General features: G+C 38.8%; 2 protein-coding genes across 4 annotated transcripts; both read left to right on the top strand.

Annotated features, from left to right (window-relative positions):
- The first annotated feature begins 11,281 nt into the window (after nucleotides 1-11,281).
- On the top strand, nucleotides 11,282-14,197 carry LOC104237476 (uncharacterized). 3 transcript variants are annotated; one of them, XM_009791630.2, is made up of 10 exons: nucleotides 11,282-11,475; nucleotides 11,910-12,021; nucleotides 12,107-12,380; nucleotides 12,472-12,559; nucleotides 12,646-12,767; nucleotides 12,866-13,083; nucleotides 13,168-13,325; nucleotides 13,395-13,689; nucleotides 13,773-13,826; nucleotides 13,927-14,197. In XM_009791630.2, exons 6-10 carry the CDS (start codon nucleotides 13,021-13,023, stop codon nucleotides 14,098-14,100), a joined length of 744 nt encoding a protein of 247 aa, XP_009789932.1. In that variant the 5' UTR covers nucleotides 11,282-11,475; nucleotides 11,910-12,021; nucleotides 12,107-12,380; nucleotides 12,472-12,559; nucleotides 12,646-12,767; nucleotides 12,866-13,020; the 3' UTR covers nucleotides 14,101-14,197. The 3 variants fall into 3 exon arrangements, with proteins under 3 accessions (XP_009789932.1, XP_070027692.1, XP_009789931.1); XM_070171591.1 differs by having other exon boundaries at nucleotides 11,282-12,021; nucleotides 12,646-12,764; XM_009791629.2 differs by having other exon boundaries at nucleotides 11,282-12,021.
- On the top strand, nucleotides 11,878-12,527 carry LOC104237478 (replication protein A 70 kDa DNA-binding subunit D-like). The gene is made up of 3 exons (XM_009791632.1): nucleotides 11,878-12,021; nucleotides 12,107-12,380; nucleotides 12,472-12,527. Exons 1-3 carry the CDS (start codon nucleotides 11,878-11,880, stop codon nucleotides 12,525-12,527), a joined length of 474 nt encoding a protein of 157 aa, XP_009789934.1.
- Nucleotides 14,198-21,959: the final 7,762 nt, after the last annotated feature.

Genomic DNA, 21,959 nt, shown 5'->3' with positions numbered 1-21,959 from the left:
ACCGTGCAGTTTATGTTTATTTTATGGCGAGGATGAGAGTAAAAGCACGAAGGGTGATGGCATTCACTTGTTTGATTCTGATTCTTGTTAATAATTGAGTTATGGTGTTCCTTATATGTACCTGTTGTCTTTCTGTTATCATTTGATGTTTCCCCGCAGCATGTTTCCCCCTCCCATCCTTAACTGTACATACCTGCTACTATCTTTCCGATGTATTTGAAACAACTGCACAGGTTTATTTGGTAGTCTGGTCCTAGCCTCAACACTACTTCGCCGAGATTAGGCTAGCACTTACCAGCACATGGGGTCGGTTATGCTGATACTACACTCTGCACTGTGCGCAGATCCTGGAGTAGCAGCATTCGAACCTTAGTTTGGGTGGCTACCTTCAGTCCAGACGGAGATTCCAAGGTAGTTCTACAGGCTTCCGCAGGCCTATGCGTCTTTCCCTATCCTTTTAGTCTTTTTCTTCTCATATTTCAGAGATAGAATTGTAATAAATCTTTCAGACTTTTATTTGTAGTATTCCTAAACAGTCTGTGGAATTGTGACACCAGTCTTGGGTAGTTCTTGTATGGATTGGTATTGGCATCTATCTTAAATTATTACATATCAGTCTTCCGCTTGTTTAAATTCCGCTATTTATAAGCTATTGTTTTATATTTGTTAAAGGATTAAAATGGGAAAAAGGTAATTTGTTCAAACAGTTGGCTTGCCTAGCTTTCATTAGTAGGCGCCATCACGACTCTCGAGGGTGGGAAATCCGGGTCGTGACATATAGGTAACAGAGCTCTATGTTACATAGGTCTCACAATTCACAGGCAAGCTTAGTAGAGTCTGAGGGATCAGTACGGAGACATCTGTATTTATCCCCCATAAGCTACAGAGTTAGGAAAAACTCCACATCTTTTCTTTCCTATCGTGCGGTTTGGTTTCTCAATGCTGATTGAATTTCTACTCTGCTCTTTCGCAGATGCCGAGAACATGCACTTTCTCATTCACTAATCTGCTGCCCAAGCCCCCAATAGCAGCTCCCATGAGGGGCAGAGGGTGAGGTCGAGGTCGTGCTAGATGCCGAGGTAGGGGCAGAGCTCAGCCCAGAGCAGCAGCCCCAATGGCAGAGCCTCAGGTCGAGTTTGACGAGGAGGTTCCGGCCCAGGCAGTTGCAGGAGGACCAGATCAGGTCCCAGAGGGGTTCATTGCTACCCCAGTACTCTAGGATGCTCTGGTCCGTCTAGTGGGCCTTATGGAGAGTGTTACCTGGGCAGGCTTGCTTCCTGTAGCACCAGCCGTCTCTCAGGCTGGAGGAGGAGCCCAAACTCCTGCTACTCGCACTCTGGAGTAGGTGGCTCCCCAGTTTCAGACTCCAGTAGTTCATCTAGTTGGAGCAGTTCAGCCGAGTGTGGTAGCCCAGGCCGGTGATGGAGCAGCCATGACTACCGATGCCTTGTAGAGATTGGACAGGTTCATCAAGCTCTTCACTACCACTTTCAGCGGTGCATCTTCTATGGATCCCCAATATTATTTAGACAGCTATCACGAGATTCTTAGGAACATGGGGATAGTGGAGACCAATGGGGTCGACTTTGCTACTTTTCGCCTATCTAGATCCGCCAAGACTTGGTGGATAGATTATTATTTGGCTAGACCAGCCGGGTCACCAGCTTTGACTTGGGATCAGTTTTCTCAACTGTTTTTGGAGAAATTTCTTCTTGTCACTCAGAGGGAGATCTATCGGAGGCAGTTTGAGAATCTCTGGCAAGGCTTTATGACTGTTACTCAGTACGAGACCAGGTTCATTGATTTGGCCTATCATGTTCTACTTATACTTCCCACAGAGAGAGAGAGAGAGAGGAGGTTCATTGAGGGACTCATTCAGCCTACTTGACTTCAGATGGCTAAGGAGACGAGAGGTGAGATTTCTTTTCAGGAGGCGGCCAATGTGGCCAGGAGGGTTGAGATGGTTCAATCACAGGGTGGTCGTCAGGGGTCTGACAAGAGGCCTCGTCATTTAGGAAGATTCAGTGGTACCTCGTCTGGAGGCAGGGATTCGTCTAGTAGAGGCCATCCTACTAGGCCTTTTCAGTCAGCACTTCAGGTTTCTCACGATGCTTCCGTTGGCCGTGGTTCTCATATGCAGTATTCTAACCAGCTGTTAGTGCACCACCAGCTCCTATCAGTGCATCGTCGCTCCAGAGTTTTCGGGTTGGTCATTCAAGTCGTCAGGGTCAGCAGTCTCAGCAGCCGAAGGCTTGTTATATTTGCGGCGAGATGGGGAATATTGCTAGATTTTGCCCTCAAATATCAAGCAATTCTCAGCATCAGGGTTTCTGTCCCATGATTCAAGCACTGAGTGTTCCACAGCCCGCTCAGCCAGCTAGAGGTGGAGGTAGATGTGCTAGAGGTGGAGGTAGAGGTTAGGCCGCTAGAGGTGGAGACTAGCCAGCAGAAGGTCGTCCCAAAGATGTAGTCTAGGGTGGTGGGGTCCAACCCCGATGTTATGCTCTTCCGGCCAGGCCTGAGGCTGAGGCTTCCGTTGCAGTTATCACAGGTACCGTTATGGTCTGTAGTAGAATTACTTCAGCTCTATTTGATCCAGGATCTACGTACTCCTATGTATCATCTTATTTTGCACCGTATTTGATCATGCCTAGTAATTCTTTGAGTGCTCCTGTATATGTGTCTACACCGGTGGGTGAGTCTATTATGGTAGATCATGTCCATCGTTCTTATATAGTTGTGATCGGGTGCCTTGAGACCCGAGTAGACTTGTTACTCCTGGACATGGTTGATTTTGATGTTATATTAGGGATGGACTAGTTATCACCTTACCACGCTATCTTGGACTGTCATGCTAAGACTATGACCTTAGCCTTGTCGGGGTTCCCTAGTTTAGAGTGGAGAGATACTTCTAGTCATTCTACCCGTAATGTTATCTCATATGTGAAGGCTCGGTGTATGATCGAGAAGGGGTGTTTTGCCTATTTGGCATATGTTCGTGATTCTAGTGCCCAGGTTCCTTCTATTGATTATGTTCCTGTTGTTCGTGAGTTTTCTGAGGTATTTCCTTCAGACTTGCCGGGTATGCCACCCGACAGGGAAATTGACTTCTACATTGATTTTGCTCCGGGCAACCAGCCTATTTTTATCCCGCCATATCATATGGCCCCGCCTGAATTGAAAGAGTTAAAAGAGGAGTTGTAGGACTTGCTTGAAAAAGGCTTCATTAGACCTAGTGTCTCGCCTTGGGGTGCACCGGTGTTGTTTGTTAAGAAGAAGGACGGATCGATGAGAATGTGAATAGATTACCAGCAGTTGAACAAGGTTACAATCAAGAATAAATATCCATTGGTAAGCATTGATGATTTTTTTGATCAGCTTCAGGGTGCCAAGGTATTTTCGAAGATTGACTTGAGATCTGGCTACCATCAGTTGAGGATTAGGGCATCCGATGTCCCTAAGATAGCTTTCTGCAGTCGGTACGGGCATTATGAGTTCTTAGTGATGTCATTCGGGTTGACAAATGCCCCAGCAGCTTTTATGGATTTGATGAACCGAGTGTTCAGGCCTTACTTGGATTCGTTCGTGATAGTCTTCATTAACGATATTTTGATCTATTCCCGCAGCCGGGAGGAGCACGAGCATCATCTGAGAGTGGTTCTTCAGACTTTGAGAGATAGTCAGTTGTATGCTAAGTATTCGAAGTGTGAGTTCTAGTTTAGTTCAGTTGCTTTCTTGGGTCATGTTGTTTCAACAGAGGGTTTCAGGTAGATCCAAAGAAGATAGAGGCAGTCAAGGACTGGCCTAGACCCGCATCAGCTATATAGATCCGGAGGTTCTTAGGATTGGCATGCTATTATCGTAGATTTATGGTAGGGTTTTCATATTGCAGCCCCGATGACCAGGTTGACCTAGAAGGGTGCCCAGTTCAGATGGTCGGATGAGTGTGAAGCGAGCTTTCAGAAGCTCAAGATAGCTTTGACTACGGCGCCAGTGTTGGTTTTGCCTACAGGTTCAGTGCCTTATACAGTTTATTGTGATGCATCTCATATTGGACTTGGTGCGGTGTTGATGCAGGATGGTAAGGTCATTGCCTATGTTTTGCGGCAGTTGATGATTCATGAGAAGAACTATCCAATTCATGATATGGAATTAGCAACCATTGTTCACGCATTGAAGATTTGGAAGCATTATCTGTATGGCATGGCATGTGAGGTGTTCACGGATCACAAGAGTCTGCAGTATTTGTTCAAGAAGAAGGAACTAAATTTGAGGTAGAGAAGGTGGTTGGAGCTATTAAAGGACTATGATATCACCATCTTATATCACCCGGGAAATGCCAACGTGGTGGTTGATGCTTTGTGTAGGAAGTCACCCAGTATGGGCAGTCTCGCGTATATTCTGGTCGGTGAGAGACCTCTTGCTTTGGATGTTCAGGCTTTAGCCAATCAGCTCGTGAGGCTAGGTGTTTCTGAACCCAGCGGTATGTTATCTTGCACAGTCGCTCGTTTTTCATTATTGGAGCGTATCCGAGATCGGCAGTATGATGATCCTCATTTCTGTGTCCTTAGGGACACGGTGCAGCATGGAGGTGCCAAGTAGGTTAGCTTAGGAGATGATGGAGATTTGAGGTTGCAGGGTCAAGTTTGTGTGCCTAATATGGATGGTCTCCGGGAGTTGATTTTATAGGAGACCCATAGTTCCCGATACTCTATTCATCCGGGCACCACAAAGATATATCAGGATTTACGGCAGCATTATTGGTGGAGGAGGATGAAGAAGGACATTGTTGCATATGTGGCTCGGTGTTTGAATAGTCAGCAGGTAAAGTACGAGCATCAGAGACATGGTAGTTTATTCCAGAAGATTGAGATTCCTGAGTGGAAGTGGGAGCGTATCACTATGGACTTCATTGTTGGACTCCTACGAACTCAGAGGAAGTTCGATGTGGTATGGGTTATTGTTGATAGGCTGACCAAGTCCGCACACTTCATTCATGTGGCAGTCGCCTATTCTTCCGAGAGGCTAGCTGAGATCTATATCCGGGAGATTGTTCGTCTTCATGGTGTGCCATATCTATCATTTCTGATCAAGGTACGTAGTTTACCTCGCATTTCAGGAAAGCAGTTCAGCGTGAGTTGGGCATGCGGGTTGAGTTGAGCACAGCATTTCATCCTCAGACGGACGGGCAGTCCGAGTGCACTATTCAGATTTTGGAGGATATGCTCTGAGCTTGTGTCATTGACTTTGGAGGCTCGTGGGATCAGTTTTTGCCTTTAGCAGAGTTTGCCTACAACAACAGCTACCAGACGAGTAACCAGATGGCTCCTTATGAGGCATTGTATGGTAGGCGGTGTCGGTCGCCGGTTGGATGGTTTGAGCTGGGAGAGGCTAGGTTGATGGGTACGGATATGGTGTAGGATGCCTTGGACAAGGTTAGGTTCATTCAGGATAGGCTTCATACAGCTCAGTCCAGGCAAAAGGGTTATGCCGACCATAAGGCTCGTGATTTGGCATTCATGGTCGGTGAGCGGATATTGCTTCAGGTGTCGCCTATGAAGGGCGTGATGAGATTTGGAAAGAGGGGAAAGCTTAGCCCTAGGTTCATTAGCCCATTTGAGATTCTTGATCGAGTGGGGGAGGTGGTTTGCAGACTTGCGTTACTGCCGGGATTATCAGTCGTGCATCCAGTGTTTCATGTGTCCATGCTTCGGAAGTATCACGACGATCCATCCCATGTGTTAGACTTCAGCACTATCCAGTTGGACAAGGACTTGTCATATGAGGAGGAGCTGGTAGCTATTCTAGACCGGCATATTCGTCAGTTGAGATCGAAGAATTTCCCTTCTGTTCGTGTTTAGTGGAGAGGTAAGCCTGCTGAGGCATCGACCGGGGAGTCCGAGTCCGATATGCGAAGCCGTTATCCCCATCTTTTTCCCCACTCAGGTACTTCCTTCTTATGCCCGTTCGAGGACAAACGGTTATTTTAGAGGTGGAGGATTTTGGATCATCACTTGTTTTAGAAACAAATTTAATGTTCCACGGCCAAAAAACCTTCTTTTTTACCTCACCTCGACTTGCGTGCATGGTCCGGACTATATCTGGAAAGCCTTCTATGTGAAAATATGAGAAATAGAAATTTCTAGAGTTAAAATTTGATTATGGTTAACTTTGGTCAATATTTTGAGCAAACGGACCCGGATCCGTGTTCCGACGATCCCGGGAGGTCCGTAGTAAAATATGGGACTTGGGCGTATGCCCGGAAATGAATTCTGAAGTCCCAAGCCTTAGGAATAAATTTTTGAAAGAAATTAATTTACTGAATTATCTAAGAAATGAAGAAAAGAATTAATATTTGAAACCACTGGTATCGGGCCCGTATTTTGGTTTCGGAGCCCGATACAAACTTTTTATAGTATTTAAATGATAACTGTGAAATTTCGTGAAAAACAGAGTTTATTTGCTGTGAGTTGGACTTCCGGTTGAAGACTTATGAACTTTGAGTGTTCTTGAAAAAAATGTTGAGTTTTGAGGTTTAATTCATGGTTTTACATGTTATTCTGATGATGTGATCGCACGAGTAGGTCCATATGATGTTCTTGAGTTAGTATGCACGTTTGGTTTGAAGTCCCGAGTGACCGGGTGAGTTTCGGGTAGGTTCCGGGATGTTTTAGGCTTAAAACATAGTTGTTGCAGGTTTAGAGAAGTTGCAGATCTTTGAACCCGCCAGTGCGGTCCGCAATGATTTTATGCTATCCGCGGTGGAGGGACTTTGCGGCCGCACTCGATTTTGTGCGGTCTGCGGTGAAGAAGAATCCGTAGGTTCACTGGTCTGACTTCGGGAGCCTATATCTTTTGATCTACAAAGAATTGTAAAATTATTTAAAAAAAAAGTTGTAGCCCTTCGTGTCTAGTTTCCGGAAAGGTAAAGAAATCACAATTTGGACATCTGTGGAGAAGTTATGGCCAAAATACTAAAGTATGTCACAGCAGTCAGCATTCTCCGTGGTGAGCTCTGCGGCCGCAATCCTTTTTGTGCGGTCCGCGGAGAGGGTCTAAGTGGGGTATATTTAAACGGGACTTTCAGTTATTTTTCACTTTTCAAAACCCCAAAAACGTAAGAGGCGATTTTCCAAACACTCTTTCTTCTCCAAAACATTTGTAAGTGATTTCTAACTCATTTTCTTTACTCCTTAACTTCTTTTTACAAGATTTCATCCTAGATTCTAGGTTTTCATGGTGGAATTGAAAATTTTTGGTAAAACCTAAGAATATTAATATTTGGGGATTTAGACCTCAAATTGAGGTCAGATTCCAAAACCAATTATATATCCGGGCTCGGGGGTGAATGGGAATCGGGTTTTGGTTCGAATTTCGGGTTTGGGCCAAGCGGGACCGGGGTTGATTTTTGACTTTTTGGAAAAAACTTTAGAAAACTTATTGCCATGCATTAGAATTGGTTCATTTAGCAATTATTATATAATTAAGTAACTTGTGGCTAGATACGAGCGAGTTGGTGGTTGAATCAAGTGGTAAAGCGATAGTTGAGGCTTGAATTGTGTTCGTGGCATCGAGGTAAGTGTTTGGTCTAACCTTAGCTTAAGGGATTAGGAGTTGTGTCCTATTTGATATGTGTTATATGTTGAGTACGACGTATAGGCATGGTGACGAGTATTTATATGTTGGTGTCAAGCATGCCTGTGAGTCTTATGTTATGACTAATGTGACTCCGTTTGTATTGTTCAAACCTAATGTGATGATTGCTATTGTTGAGTAAGGTTTGTGGAAAGAATATTGATATTTGAACATTGAAGAGCGTTGGCTCAAGTTTTAAAGTGATTTGTGAAAGTATAATTGGCAATTGAAGCTTATAGAGCATTGGCTCAAATTGTGAATCGAGTTGTGGAGTAAATGTGAAAAGGAGTAGAGGATTATGGTATTGTTTCCTTGCCGGGACGTTGTTGCTTTTAATATTATGCCCTTGCCGGGATTTTATTATGATTCATTTATTTCCTTGCCCTTATTGGTTGTGTTTGTTATTTGGGTGAGGAAGAGTGTTAAGCACGAAGGGTGATGCCGTGTATTGTTTTGGTGAGAGAGCATTAAAGCACGAAGGATGATGCCGTGTAATGTGAGGAAGAGTGTAAAGCACGAAGGGTGATGCTGTGCTGCACGATGTACCATTCTGTGCCGATTATATTTATTTTATGGTGAGGATGAGAGTAAAAGCACGAAGGATGATGTCGTGTAGTTTATATTAATTTTATGGTGAGGATGAGAGTAAAAGCACGAAGGGTGATGTCGTGCACTTGTTTGATTTCTGATTCTTGTTGATAATTGAGTTATGGTGTTCCTTATATGTACCTGTTGTCTTTTTGTTATCATTTGATGTTTCCCCGCAGCATGTTTTCCCCTTCCATCCTTAACTGTACATACCTGCTACTATCTTTCCGATGTATATGAAACAACTGCACAAGTTTATTTGGTAGTCTGGTCCTAGCCTCAACACTACTTCGCCGAGCTTAGGCTAGCACTTACCAGTACATGGGGTCGGTTATGCTGATACTACACACTGCACTGTGTGCAGATCCTGGAGTAGCAGCATTCGGACCTTAGCTTGGGTGGCTACCTTCAGTCCAGTCGGAGATTCCGAGGTAGTTCTGCGGGCGTAGCCCTTGGCGTCTTCTCCTATTCTTTTAGTCTCTTTTTTCTCATATTTCAGAGAAAGAATTGTAATAAATCTTTCAGACTTTTATTTGTAGTATTCTTAGACAGTCTGTGAAATTGTGACACCAGTCTTGGGTAGTTCTTGTATGGATTGGTATTGGCATCTTTCTTAAATTATTACATATCAGTCTTCCGCTTGTTTAAATTCCGTTGTTTATAAGCTATTGTTTCATATTTGTTAAAAGATTAAAATGGGAAAAAGGTACTTTGTTCAAACAGTTGGCTTGCCTAGTTTTCATTAGTAGGCGTCATCACGACTCCCGATGGTGGAAAATCCGGGTCGTGACATATATATATATATATATATATATACTAGTTTTTAGATACGCGCATTGCGCGTGTACTCAATATCAATGAATATAAAATTTTAAAAATCACACAAGAATTTTTAAACTATGTGCAATGGATTATAAAATATATTTTAAAATAATACAAGCTGTTGAAAATGATAAATATTATATCCCAAATTTTGAAAATAACATACACTATAATTTATAAATATACCAGAGTTATAAAATAAATATTATTAGTTTCTGAAAATGTTTATTCTTGATCGTGGCTAGCTAATATCTCCGAATACTAAAAAATGGCAGGACTAAAGCATATTTCGAAGAAGAAAAAGAAGATCGTCATATTTATTTTGTCGTTCTGGTAAGTTAATTCATAAAAATACTGGTAACTGTGATCTCCTAAGAGTGCTACAAAGGGGTTACAAATAAAATCAAAAGAAACAAAAATAGTTTATTGTGCTTACAATATTAGTTGAATCTTGTAAAGCAGTATATATATGCCCACGACATCGGCAACCACATACAAAGTAATAGCCTGCAGAGTAAGCAATTAAACATACATAGGTGATATTCATCTTAAAAATAGATAAATCGGTAAAGAATAACTATGAAAGTATTCGAAAAACACCAAGATGTAAATGTGAGATCTAGCTAAGTGAGTTCTGAAAGAGCTCTTATCTTGTTTTACTCATGCCCAACTCTTCAATGTGAAACTCTTCAAATTTCTCAAGGTTCAATTATGGAGTCACTCTTGTCCAAGAGGGTGTCAATTGAGACCATTTGCCGAAAAATTACACCACGTAAATAAGTAAAAAAAAAAAAATTATAAATATATTATATATTGAGTTTCCTTAACATCTTAGTATATTCACTTTTTTATTATTTATATTTTAATTTCTCTTAGTGAAAATTCTAGGCTCTTAGGCACAGTGTAAAGTCCATTGAAACTAACATTGAGCTCCTTCAAACTTGCACCAAACTCTTCGTATTCACAAGTAAGCCTTTTGTTGTGCCCATACCTGATCGCTTGTCAATCACATAATGTATGCACACAATTTTTCAGTAACAATAAGGTCAACCAATGTTCCTTATAAATAGACACTAAGGCATCACTCTGTAGATGGATTTCATGAAAATTAGAACAACGCGGGGTCTAATAATGACATCAGTTTTTGTATTAAACATGCGTTAATTCCACAAGAATTTTATTTATTAAATTAAAGGAAAAAACGACCGAACCATGAATACGATTCATAATGCTAATCGTACTGTTATGAGAAAAGATGCTTATATTAACAAAAAAAAAAACGGAATATAAAAGACTTCGTCTATTGTACAAATAAATAACTCCGGACGTAAGCAGGCAAACAACAATAGAAACAACATAACTCACAAGTAATTCAACTAATCACTTATAAATAATAGATACTTGATCTTCAATTGCGTTGTTCGAACATCCAGAAATTTAAATTGAATGAATTCGTGGAGAAAGCAGAAACCATATTTGAGGAGAAAGCGGCCAATTGATTTGTTCAACTACAGGTTATTTTGAAAAAAAGAAAACTACTATTAAGAGAATCCTAAACCTAAAGTGATATTAATATTGTTGAATTCCAAACCTAAAAGACATAATGTAAAAGAATCCTAAAGCTAAATTGAATCCTAAAACTAAACAAAAGAAGCCGTATCCAACAAAAAAGGCAATAAATATAATTATAATTTTGTCTAAAGTAGAATGAAATGATATAAAGGATAAAAAAGTCAATCAACATTTCGATAGGGGATTCGTGCTTTTAATATATATATATATATATATATATATATATATATATATATATATATATATAAAAGATGTATATAAATTGTGTACAAGATGTATATAAATTATAGGTTTTAATTTGACCAAATTTCTATGCCAAAAATTGTATTTAAATGTAGATAAATTGTAGATTTTGACCGGATGTGTATAGATTTTATCAAAAACTTTAGTTACTTTTTATACATAGGAAAAATTGGCTAAATCGGGTAAATAAGTATAAAAACTATATATATATATATATATAATAGAGGGCCCTAGCCCCGGTGAGGTGGCACTCCCAATAACCAGCAATCCAATTTTCTCGCCTCCAGGTTTTTTGCGGTAGTTTCACACTTACATTACAAAAAAAAAAAAAAAATGCTTCACATATTGTTTAGTCGCCGCTTCTTTAAATTCCCAATTGCATTGCACCTGCTCCAATTTACCCAACCTTCTTTGCATTTACAATTCCCTTTCCCCTATTCAAATACCCTCCGGCCTCTTCATTAGTGACATTCAAAAACCTATGATTTACCCTTTCCGCCAAAAAATTTGTTTCCCTCTCCGCCAATTTAACAAGATTTTACCATAGAAGAGTCAAATTGTAAAGAAGATTTGCTTCAACCTATTTCAGAAGTTGCCTTCTTCTCTTCTTTGATGGTATGTAAAATCGGTTAGCTTTCATTGCAACTTTCTTTGGCATATCTCACGAATGCCTTCTAATATTGGTTATTCTGAAAAGTCCTAAATAATTGTGTAATAAATAATGTATATATTCAATATAAATTCATATACGGAAAGTTGAAGTGTTAAACGACATAACGTCGCCCTCTTCATCCTCATGTGCAAAAACTCCCTCCGTTATAGTGGCTGTTCTAAAGGGTTGTAACTTTCCAATTAACTGTTGGCATCGTTTAAAATTTTTAACCGAATCCTTTATATAAAATCCACGCACACCATTGTCCTTAAACAACTTCTGCTATCCTTCTTAAACAAACAATTTCTGCTATCCTTCTTAATCTCATACGCTATTTTCCTATTCCTAAAACTCTTATATACGATATGGCGTATTCTCTTCTTACACACTTGAATAGTACTAGGGATGATTGGACCGTGAGGGTTAGAGTTTGCCGGAAATGGGACTCTATTAATTTCAAGAGAAACAGAGAACTAATGAGTACAGACATGATCCTTATAGATGAAGAGGTAATACATGTGTCTTATCCTTTTTTAATTATTATGCATTTGTAATTATTAACTTTGAAAACACTAACTGTTTTTCTTCTACCAGGAAACTTTGATACATGCTACAATCAACAAGAATTTAGTAAATAAGTACAAGAATTTGCTCAGTGAAGGATCAGTCTATTTTATTAAGAACTTCAAAGTTAGTGAGGCTTCTGGTGTATATAGACCAGTGACAAGTAATTTCAAAATTTCTTTCTTCCTGACAACTGCACTCCAGGAACTACAAGAAGGTATTGTTAATATTCCAATAAACGGATTCCAGTTTATAAAACCCGACATGATCGACTCAAGGCTGAACAATAACACCGTTCTATCAGGTATACTGATTACGATCAATGTTTCCTGCTATATTTATCGCAATAGCAATGTAGTTATGAAATGATTACTTCTTTCAATTTGATATTGTAGATGTGGTTGGTTGTTTAACTGCCATCGGTGACATGGAGAGTGTTGGAAGCAATTAGAAAAAAAGGGCCATCCAAGTTATAACTGATTAGTAAGCCACTTATCTTTAAATTACATATTAGATGAATCATATGGATTGTTACTCAATTAAATTTTGTTTCATCTTTTTACCTATAGTTCTGCAAAAACAAAATTAACTTTGTGGGAAGAACTTGGAGAGAAGTTCGAACTATTTCTATACAACGACTCTGGCCCGTACGTTGTCATAGTTACTTCTACAACAGTTAAACAATTCCGTGGTAATTTTTTATGTTAAATGTTCATTGCTATGTAATTTATTACTGATATTCTGAATATACATTAATGTTTGTTTTAAAACTGGATTCACTATTTACAGGTGGGGTTACTTTCGCCACGACATATGCAAGTAAAATATATGTAAATCTAGAAATAGATTACATAACAACTTTGATTCAAAAGTTTGGCCCCACATTTCTTGGTGTACAAACTATTGGAAGCTCTCATGTCAATAACATTCCCATTGAGGAAGAGATGTTTATGAACAGGATGAACATTACTGAGTTGTTGGAGTCCGACTGGAGTGCGGAAATACATGTTATTTCCCTATTTCTACTTCTTTGTAATTAAAAGTACAATTCTTCAAGATGCTTCTACTAATTAGAGTTTTTTATACGATAGGAATACATTGTTACAGTGAGGGGAAACATTGCAGAAGTAGATAATTATTTTGATTGGTACTACATTTCATGCAACTTGTGTTCAAAGAAGATTGTACCTTCAAATGGTGTCTACACATGTCACTTTTGCGCAAAAGAATGCAAGTTTCCTTTGGTGAAGTAAGGAAGCGACTAATAATGTAAATTTGATTATATTGTCGTTCATTTAAACTGACTGTATAATCATAGGTACAAAATACATGTCAAAGTAAGAGACAAAACTGGAAATACTACTGTGGTATTATTTAATGCTGTTGTGGAGAAGCTCCTCGATACATTTGCCCACGAGTTGTTCAATAGGCTATCATTGGAAAGCAATAATGTACCTCCACTAATCCAGAGCCTTTGCGGCAAGGAATTTATTTTCAAGCTACGATTAAACAATTACAATCTTAAAGAGGGGCTTGAAAATTATACTGTATCCAAGTTGTTCATTCCAGATGAGAATCTTGAATTGCAATACACAACAAGGAAAGAACAAAAGGTATTGTGATATAGATTGTTTTAAATGGTAATCCAGATGTATATGTACACTGAAAATATGCTTTATTTTCGTTGGTTATGCAGGGAAAAAAGAAGGTGGAGGATAACATTGAAACAAAACGTTTTGTTGAAGCAAAGGTAAATTTCTTTACTGTTTTATTAAGCAAATTTTCAGCTACAAAAGAAATTAGCATATTTGATAGATCTGTAAATTATAATTTTCCTGAAAACTATTCAGGAATCTACTGCTGTCTCTTTGGAGGACTTTGAAGACTCTCCAGAAGATCCACATGTCAATGACGATGTTAACTGTAAGGGGAGAAGAACCTCATCAAGAAAGATTAGAAAGAGAAACCTAATCATACATGACGATGAAGTTATCGAGCAAGCAACCAAAAAAAGCAAGAAGTAGAGTGTTTATTTGTTGGTTTTAGAACTTTTAAAGTTGTTTAAGAGCAGGCTAAATTATTGTTCCCTATTGTGCTTTTCATGATGATCTCTGCAGTAGAAAGTTGTAGTGATGTAGAAATTTCTCTATTGTTACTATCATGAAATAACCACTGAGAAAAAAATACTTGCAATAAAAAAGCAAAAAAAAAAAAGCGTACTAAAATAAGAATAGACAGTATCACAATTTGCCATACTTTGAAGAAAAATGTTCCCGCTTTGGTTGGAACATTTTAAGTGAAAGTTACATAAATACAAAACAACGTCAAAACATTTTGAGTTTCATTTACTCATATAGGTAGCAGTTTCATCAACACCACTAATTTATTTTACTGCATCTATCATGTCACTACTTCTGCTGTTATTTTATGTTTCCATGAATTTTTGTATTCCAAGCGCAAATTGCTTTCTGAATAAATTTAGTCATATTTGACCAATGCTAGCATTTCCGTATACTCTTATTACTTTAGCTCATTTGATTGAAATGTTTATCAAAAGGCCGACTTCATACTTTTACAATCAACTGATTGCAAATTTTATTTTTTTAGCGTTTTATTAATTGCAGCAAGATAAATAGTGACATAAGAAACAAGGGCGTATTTCTTTTCAGGCAAGTTTCTGTTGTTATATTCAATCCATACTTTCAAGATTTAAATTTTCTAAATATCTTTTGTCGTTCCTATGATTACCGCCGTTCCATTGTTTCACCAATTGAGAAAGGACAAAAGAGAAAGAAATGGAAATAAGAGAATAACACACGTTGAAATCTCTTTCTTTAGCAGGATGCACACATCTTTTGATCAATATGAAACTTAAGTTACATTTCCATTTGCCATTGTTCTCTGCCATTCATTCACATATGGAATAAATTTTAACACACTCTTATCAAACAGAAGTTTTAACAGCATCTCCTTTTCTTTAACCCACGAAGGTTGTTTCTTACTTGTATTCACAACATAATACTTGACCTTTATGTTCCAATTAATTACAGTATTAAATTTAATATTAATTGAATATTTATGAAGCACCCAAATATTGTATACAAGAGTAGATGGCGATTCAGAGAAACATCACACAACTTCTCCCTGGCAGTTACTTTCTTGCACCAAATCAATAACGGCTATATCCTATTTTATATACTTCAGACTTACTTTTATCTTTCCACCTATTATATTCATTTTTTCCTGCTAAAAATTGAAGAGGGACCACAGCAAAGAAGGAAAAGTTGAATTAGTATTTCAGAAAACATAAAGAAGAATCAAACCGCAGCATTACTAACACTTCACTTTTGTTAACATCATACGCTTAGTGTGTTTCACTTTACGTTGGCTTCTGAAATTTTCATTTTTGTTCTATTCGAAATACATTTAGGTGTTCCTCCTTTCTATTGTTAAGCAGGCAGGCATTTCTTCATATCTTCTTACATTTTGTTACTTTGATTATTTACTAAGAAAGAATTTCTTGGATTTGCTCAAGTATAAACTGGGTATAATCCTTACTTATCATTTTGCCTTGACATAGTCTTGAGAATCTGTTTGCATTGAATATATCAACGCCGCACATCCGGAAATATCATATTTTACCTGTTAATAATAGCAGTTACAAATTGTTCAAGATTACATGCTACACAGTCCGTATTGTCAATATTCCATTGTGTTTTTTTGCAATGGATAGTTTGATTTGCAGTTCACATAACCATCTTTGCAACCTATTTGTTTTTAATATCTGACTTCACCAAACATTTCAAATTTTAATATATTCAATTTTTTCAATACTTTATAACAGGTTTGATGGAACTGCTATCTGCTATTGTTAAACAATTTAATGTGTCAACGAATGTTCAGCCGGAAATTACACTGCTGCTGCAGCTTCTACCAATTTTGCAAATCTGTGACCAACTTATTGAAACTGGTGATATGTTCATTCATCGTGGTACCAGGAACATAGGTGAAGTGAAACAGTCTCTTCTTCATGTACAATTTATTTTGACTGTTTTTCTTCAAAAATTTATCCTCCAGTGCTTTCCATAATTTACTTGCAGAAGTTTCCTTTGTGTATGGATATTTCTGCTCTCTAGCAAGGTAGGATCGAATGGTACCGCAAGCAACACGGTTGATAATTCTCCAATCTTCTTCTCCAATAACATCTGGTTTCTTTTCTTCAATGGCCAGATCTAGCCCTTGTTGAAAAAGGACATCTAGAACCTCGCCTTGCCACATCCCAAAATGTCCGGACCCGTCAAATATTTCGACCGCAAATTTCGCATTTGACACAATTCTTGTCATAAGCGAAGATGCCAATGATGACGTATTGTTGACACTTGATGTAGATTCTTCTTGTTTATTGTCTCCCATCTTTGACACAAATATTATTTAATAGCTGACGACACAAATCAAGATTATTTCCTTTCTGGTGTGGAAGATCAGACTAAGCTGCAACCACAGAGCATACTCAGACAGAACCTTGACTCAGTTACCAAGATAAATCTTTTCTGATGTGGAAGATCAGACTATGCTGCAACCACAGAGCATACTTAGACAGTACCTTGGCTCTGATACCAATTGTTGCGGAAGCCAAATGTATATAGTGTGAATAAGTCACAACTACTATACCAAAAATTATGACAGCCACCAAATAATAAATAAGACAATAAAACAACAATAAAGGGAACACCAGAATTTACGAGGTTCGGCTAATTTTGCCTACTCCTCGGACACAACCAAATATTTTATTCCACTCCAAAAATACAAGTGAAATAATACTAAAGAGAGAAGATACAAATGCCTTAAACAGATGAGAAGGCAAATGAGAGGTGTGTCTCAATCCTAAACATTAGGCCTTCTTTTATAGGGGAAAAATCCCCTCCAAACTTAACTCCCAACCAATGTGGGACTTTGGCATTTTGCCAAACTTCAACAAATCTCCACCTTGGCAAAATTCCACATTTTCAATTCTCTCTCAATAACAAATTTTGGTTGTGTCTTCATCTTCAATCTTCAGTGTTCAACAATGTTGATCAAATCCAAACAATGTTGAAACTTGACCGCAGTCACCACCTTTGTCAGCATATCAGCAGGATTCTCTGTAGTATGAATTTTCTTCACCGTGACTCCACCTTCTTCTATGATTTCTCGTACGAAATGATACCGAACATCAATGTGCTTCGTCCTTGCATGATAAACTTGGTTCTTCGCTAATTGAATAGCACTTTGACTATCACAAAAAATTGTGATACCTTTTTGTTCAACACCAAGCTCCTTTAGCAATCCTTGAAGCCAAATTGCCTCTTTCACAGCATCTGTAATAGCCATGTACTCTGCCTCTGTTGTAGACAAAGCAACTGTTGACTGCAAAGTAGACTTCCAACTAACTGGTGCCTTTGCAAAAGTAAACACATAACCAGTAGTTGATCTTCGTTTGTCCATATCACCCGCAAAATCTGAGTCACAATATCCAACTACAGACTGATTGTCTTCCTGCTCAAAAACTAACCCGACATCTACAGTATTATGAATATACCGTAGAATCCACTTCACAGCTTGCCAATGCTCCTTCCCTGGATTGTGCATATATCTGCTAATAACTCCAACAGCTTGTGAAATGTCAGGCCTTGTGCAAACCATTGCATACATCAAGCTACCAACAACATTTGCGTATGGTACCTTTGACATATACTCTCGTTCAGCTTCATCCATTGGCGACATAGTAGTACTTAGCTTAAAATGGGAAGCAAGTGGAGTACTAACTGGCTTAGTCTTGTCATCTATGCCAAAACGTTGAAGTACTCTCTTCAAATATTCCTTTTGAGATAAACAGAGTTTCTTTGAACGTCTATCTCTAATTATCTCCATGCCAAGAATTTTCTTTGCCTCACCCAAATCCTTCATCTCGAACTCCTTCTTCAGTTGAATCTTCAACTTATCAATTTCTTCCAAATTCTTGGAAGCTATCAACATATCATCAACATATAGGAGAAGATATACAAAGGAACCATCTTTAAGCTTGTGCAAATACACACAATGATCGTATTTGCTTCTCTTGTACCCTTGCCGCAACATAAACTCGTCAAATCGCTTGTACCATTGTCTAGAAGATTGTTTCAATCCGTACAACGATTTTTCAAGTTTGCACACCATATTTTCTTTTCCAGCAACTTTGAATCCTTCTGGCTGAGTCATGTAGATTTCCTCCTCCAAGTTTCCATGTAAAAACGCAGTTTTTACATCCATCTGAACTAGTTCCAAATCCAATTGTGCTACCAAAGCCAACATAATTCTAATGGAGGAATGTTTTACAACTGGAGAAAACACTTCATTGTAATCAATTCCCTCCTTTTGAGCATATCCTTTGGCCACCAATCTTGCTTTGTAGCGAACATCTACTTGGTTAGGAAATCCTTCCTTCTTTGCAAATACCCATTTGCACCCAATTGCTTTCTTTCCCTTCGGGAGATTGGCCAATCTCCATGTATGATTCTGATGAAGGGACTGTATTTCATCATTCATGGCAATCCTCCACTTATCTTCTTCTGAACTTTGGACAGCGTCTTTATAAGTAGTAGGAACATCATCAGCTACAATTGAGGTTGCACAAGCAACCGTCTCTATGAGACGAACAGGTTTCGTTATTGTTCTTTTTGGCCTGCTGGTTGCTATTGATTCAAGTTGTTGTTGAGATTCCTGAGTTGGAATCTCCTCTACTGGCTCTCCTTCCAGAGGGTAATCTTCATTTGTTTCCTCCTCTGCTTCTTGTGTAGGAAAAATAAATTTTCCCTCAAACTCCACCTGCTTAGAAGCACCTTCATTTTGTTTGGTATCTTCTGTTACCTTATTTACCATAGCAAATTCATCAAAGGTAACATCTCTGCTGAATATTACTTTCTTTGTCATAGGGCACCATAAGCGATATCCTTTGACTCCAGAAGTAATTCCCATAAAAATAGCCTTCTTTGCCCTTGGATCCAATTTTGACTCCGTCACATGATAATATGCAGTTGAGCCAAACACGTGCAAAGAGTTATAATCTACAGCAGGTTTTCCGTACCATTTTTCAAATGGTGTTTTGCCATCAATAGCAGCAGATGGTAGACGATTAATGAGGTGACATGCATATGTAATTGCCTCAGCCCAAAATTCTTTGCCCAAGCCAGCATTGGACAACATACACCGTACCTTCTCCAGCAAGGTCCGGTTCATACGTTCTGCCACTCCATTCTGTTGTGGTGTATGTCTAACAGTGAAGTGTCGGACGATGCCATCATTTTCACAGACCTTATTGAAATGATCATTTTTGTATTCACCTCCATTGTCTGTGCGAATACACTTGATCCTCCTGCCTGTTTGATTCTCCACCATCGTCTTCCATTTGAGAAAAATTCCCAGCACTTCATCTTTGTTTTTCATTGTATACACCCACACTCTTCGAGAAAAATCATCAACAAAGGTTACAAAATAGTGCTTCCCACCCAATGAAGGTGTTTTGGAAGGACCCCAAACATCAGAGTGTACATAATCCAAAATGCCTTTAGTATTATGGATCGCTGTACCAAATTTAACCCTTGTCTGTTTCCCTTTGACACAATGCTCACAAAACTCCAAGTTGCAAGCCTTTACTCCTTTTAACAATCCTTGATCTGATAGAGTTTTCAAGGATTTTCCTCCAGCATGTCCCAAGCGCATGTGCCATAGCTTGGTTGCTTCTGCCTCTTTGTCGTCACTGGATGTTACTGTCGCTGTCCCAATAACTGTACTGCCACGATAGCGGTACATATTATTATTCTTCCGATTAGCCTTCATTACCACTAGTGCACCGGAGCATACTCTCATCACTCCATTTTCTGCAATGATTTTGAACCCTTTTGATTCTAGGGCTCCCACAGAGATGAGATTCTTCTTCAAATCCGGTACATATCGAACATCTATCAATGTTCTGATCATTCCATCATGGTTCCTTAATCGTATTGAACCAATGCCATATGAGGTAAGAGGGCTGTTATCCGCTGTGTGGATGACTCCATATTCTCCTTCTTGAAATTCCATGAACCAGTCCCTGTTGGGACACATATGATAGCTACAAGCCGAGTCCATCAACCATATGTCTGATGATGTTGATGACTCTGTTGTAACTAATGAGAAGTCTGAATCATCACAATCAGCTACATTTGAATCCATAATGGCCTTTCCATTGTTATGTTTGGCCTTATTCTTCAACTTCGGACAGTCTTTCTTCCAGTGCCCTTTTTCTCGACAAAAGGCACATTCATCTTTGCTGGGTCTGGATCTTGACTTGGATCTTCCCTTCTTTGTCCTCGTTTGATTTTGAGGACGACCCCTCACAAATAGTGCTTCTCCTTCTCCGCCCTTCTGTTTTTCTCGCTTTCTTTGTTCATAGCTGTACAAAGCTGAACAAACTTCTCTGAGAGAAATTTCGTCATTTCCATGGAGTAGAGTAGTTTCAAGGTGCTCGTACTCATCAGGAAGTGACGCCAACAACATTAAGGCCAAGTCACCATCATCATAAGTTGTATCCATATTTTGCAAATCTGTGACCAACTTATTGAAACTGGTGATATGTTCATTCATCGTGGTACCAGGAACATAGGTGAAGTGAAACAGTCTCTTCTTCATGTACAATTTATTTTGACTGTTTTTCTTCAAAAATTTATCCTCCAGTGCTTTCCATAATTTACTTGCAGAAGTTTCCTTTGTGTATGGATATTTCTGCTCTCTAGCAAGGTAGGATCGAATGGTACCGCAAGCAACACGGTTGATAATTCTCCAATCTTCTTCTCCAATAACATCTGGTTTCTTTTCTTCAATGGCCAGATCTAGCCCTTGTTGAAAAAGGACATCTAGAACCTCGCCTTGCCACATCCCAAAATGTCCGGACCCGTCAAAAATTTCTACCGCAAATTTCGCATTTGACACAATTCTTGTCATAAGCGAAGATGCCAATGATGACGTATTGTTGACACTTGATGTAGATTCTTCTTGTTTATTGTCCCCCATATTTGACACAAATATTATTTAATAGCTGACGACACAAATCAAGATTATTTCCTTTCTGATGTAGAAGATCAGACTAAGCTGCAACTACAGAGCATACTCAGACAGAACCTTGACTCAGTTACCAAGATAAATCTTTTCTGATGTGGAAGATCAGACTATGCTGCAACCACAGAGCATACTTAGACAGTACCTTGGCTCTGATACCAATTGTTGCGGAAGCCAAATGTATAGAGTGTGAATAAGTCACAACTACTATACCAAAAATTATGACAACCACCAAATAATAAATAAGACAATAAAGCAATAATAAAGGGAACACCAGAATTTACGAGGTTCGGCTAATTTTGCCTACTCCTCGGACACAACCAAATATTTTATTCCACTCCAAAAATACAAGTGAAATAATACTAAAGAGAGAAGATACAAATGCCTTAAACAGATGAGAAGGCAAATGAGAGGTGTGTCTCAATCCTAAACATTAGGCCTTCTTTTATAGGGGAAAAATCCCCTCCAAACTTAACTCCCAACCAATGTGGGACTTTGGCATTTTGCCAAACTTCAACAGTTCAAAGATAGCATACTAAAATACTATAGAAAACACCAAGTCTCCTGATATGGAAACACAAAGGGGAAAACAATTCTATAGAATTTCTGCTTGAATAAACCAAATCCTACTTCAAAAGGACCAAATTGGAACAAATGTAGCATGTTGCTCAACTTAGCAGAAAATGCAAACAACGGACTTCACTTTGAATGTCCAGTGTTCTTCGCAATTTAAAAAATTGTCCTTGGAACATGAAAACACTTGCTGGTGTGG

This window comes from Nicotiana sylvestris, chromosome 4 (assembly GCF_000393655.2).
Source record: "Nicotiana sylvestris chromosome 4, ASM39365v2, whole genome shotgun sequence".
NCBI classification, from domain to species: Eukaryota; Viridiplantae; Streptophyta; class Magnoliopsida; order Solanales; family Solanaceae; genus Nicotiana; species Nicotiana sylvestris.
Note: the sequence above shows the minus strand (reverse complement) of the source record. Positions and strands in the feature narration are given on the sequence as shown.

Excerpts from the sequence above, each read along its gene's own strand:
- LOC104237478 (XM_009791632.1), top strand. The coding sequence starts at position 11,878 with ATGGCGTATTCTCTTCTTACACACTTGAATAGTACTAGGGATGATTGG. Across the intron at positions 12,022-12,106 it reads TGATCCTTATAGATGAAGAG|GAAACTTTGATACATGCTAC; the intron begins GTAATACATGTG and ends TTCTTCTACCAG. Across the intron at positions 12,381-12,471 it reads CAATAACACCGTTCTATCAG|ATGTGGTTGGTTGTTTAACT; the intron begins GTATACTGATTA and ends TTGATATTGTAG.
- LOC104237476 (XM_009791630.2), top strand. The coding sequence starts at position 13,021 with ATGTTTATGAACAGGATGAACATTACTGAGTTGTTGGAGTCCGACTGG. Across the intron at positions 13,326-13,394 it reads TGCAAGTTTCCTTTGGTGAA|GTACAAAATACATGTCAAAG; the intron begins GTAAGGAAGCGA and ends GTATAATCATAG. Across the intron at positions 13,827-13,926 it reads AACGTTTTGTTGAAGCAAAG|GAATCTACTGCTGTCTCTTT; the intron begins GTAAATTTCTTT and ends AAAACTATTCAG.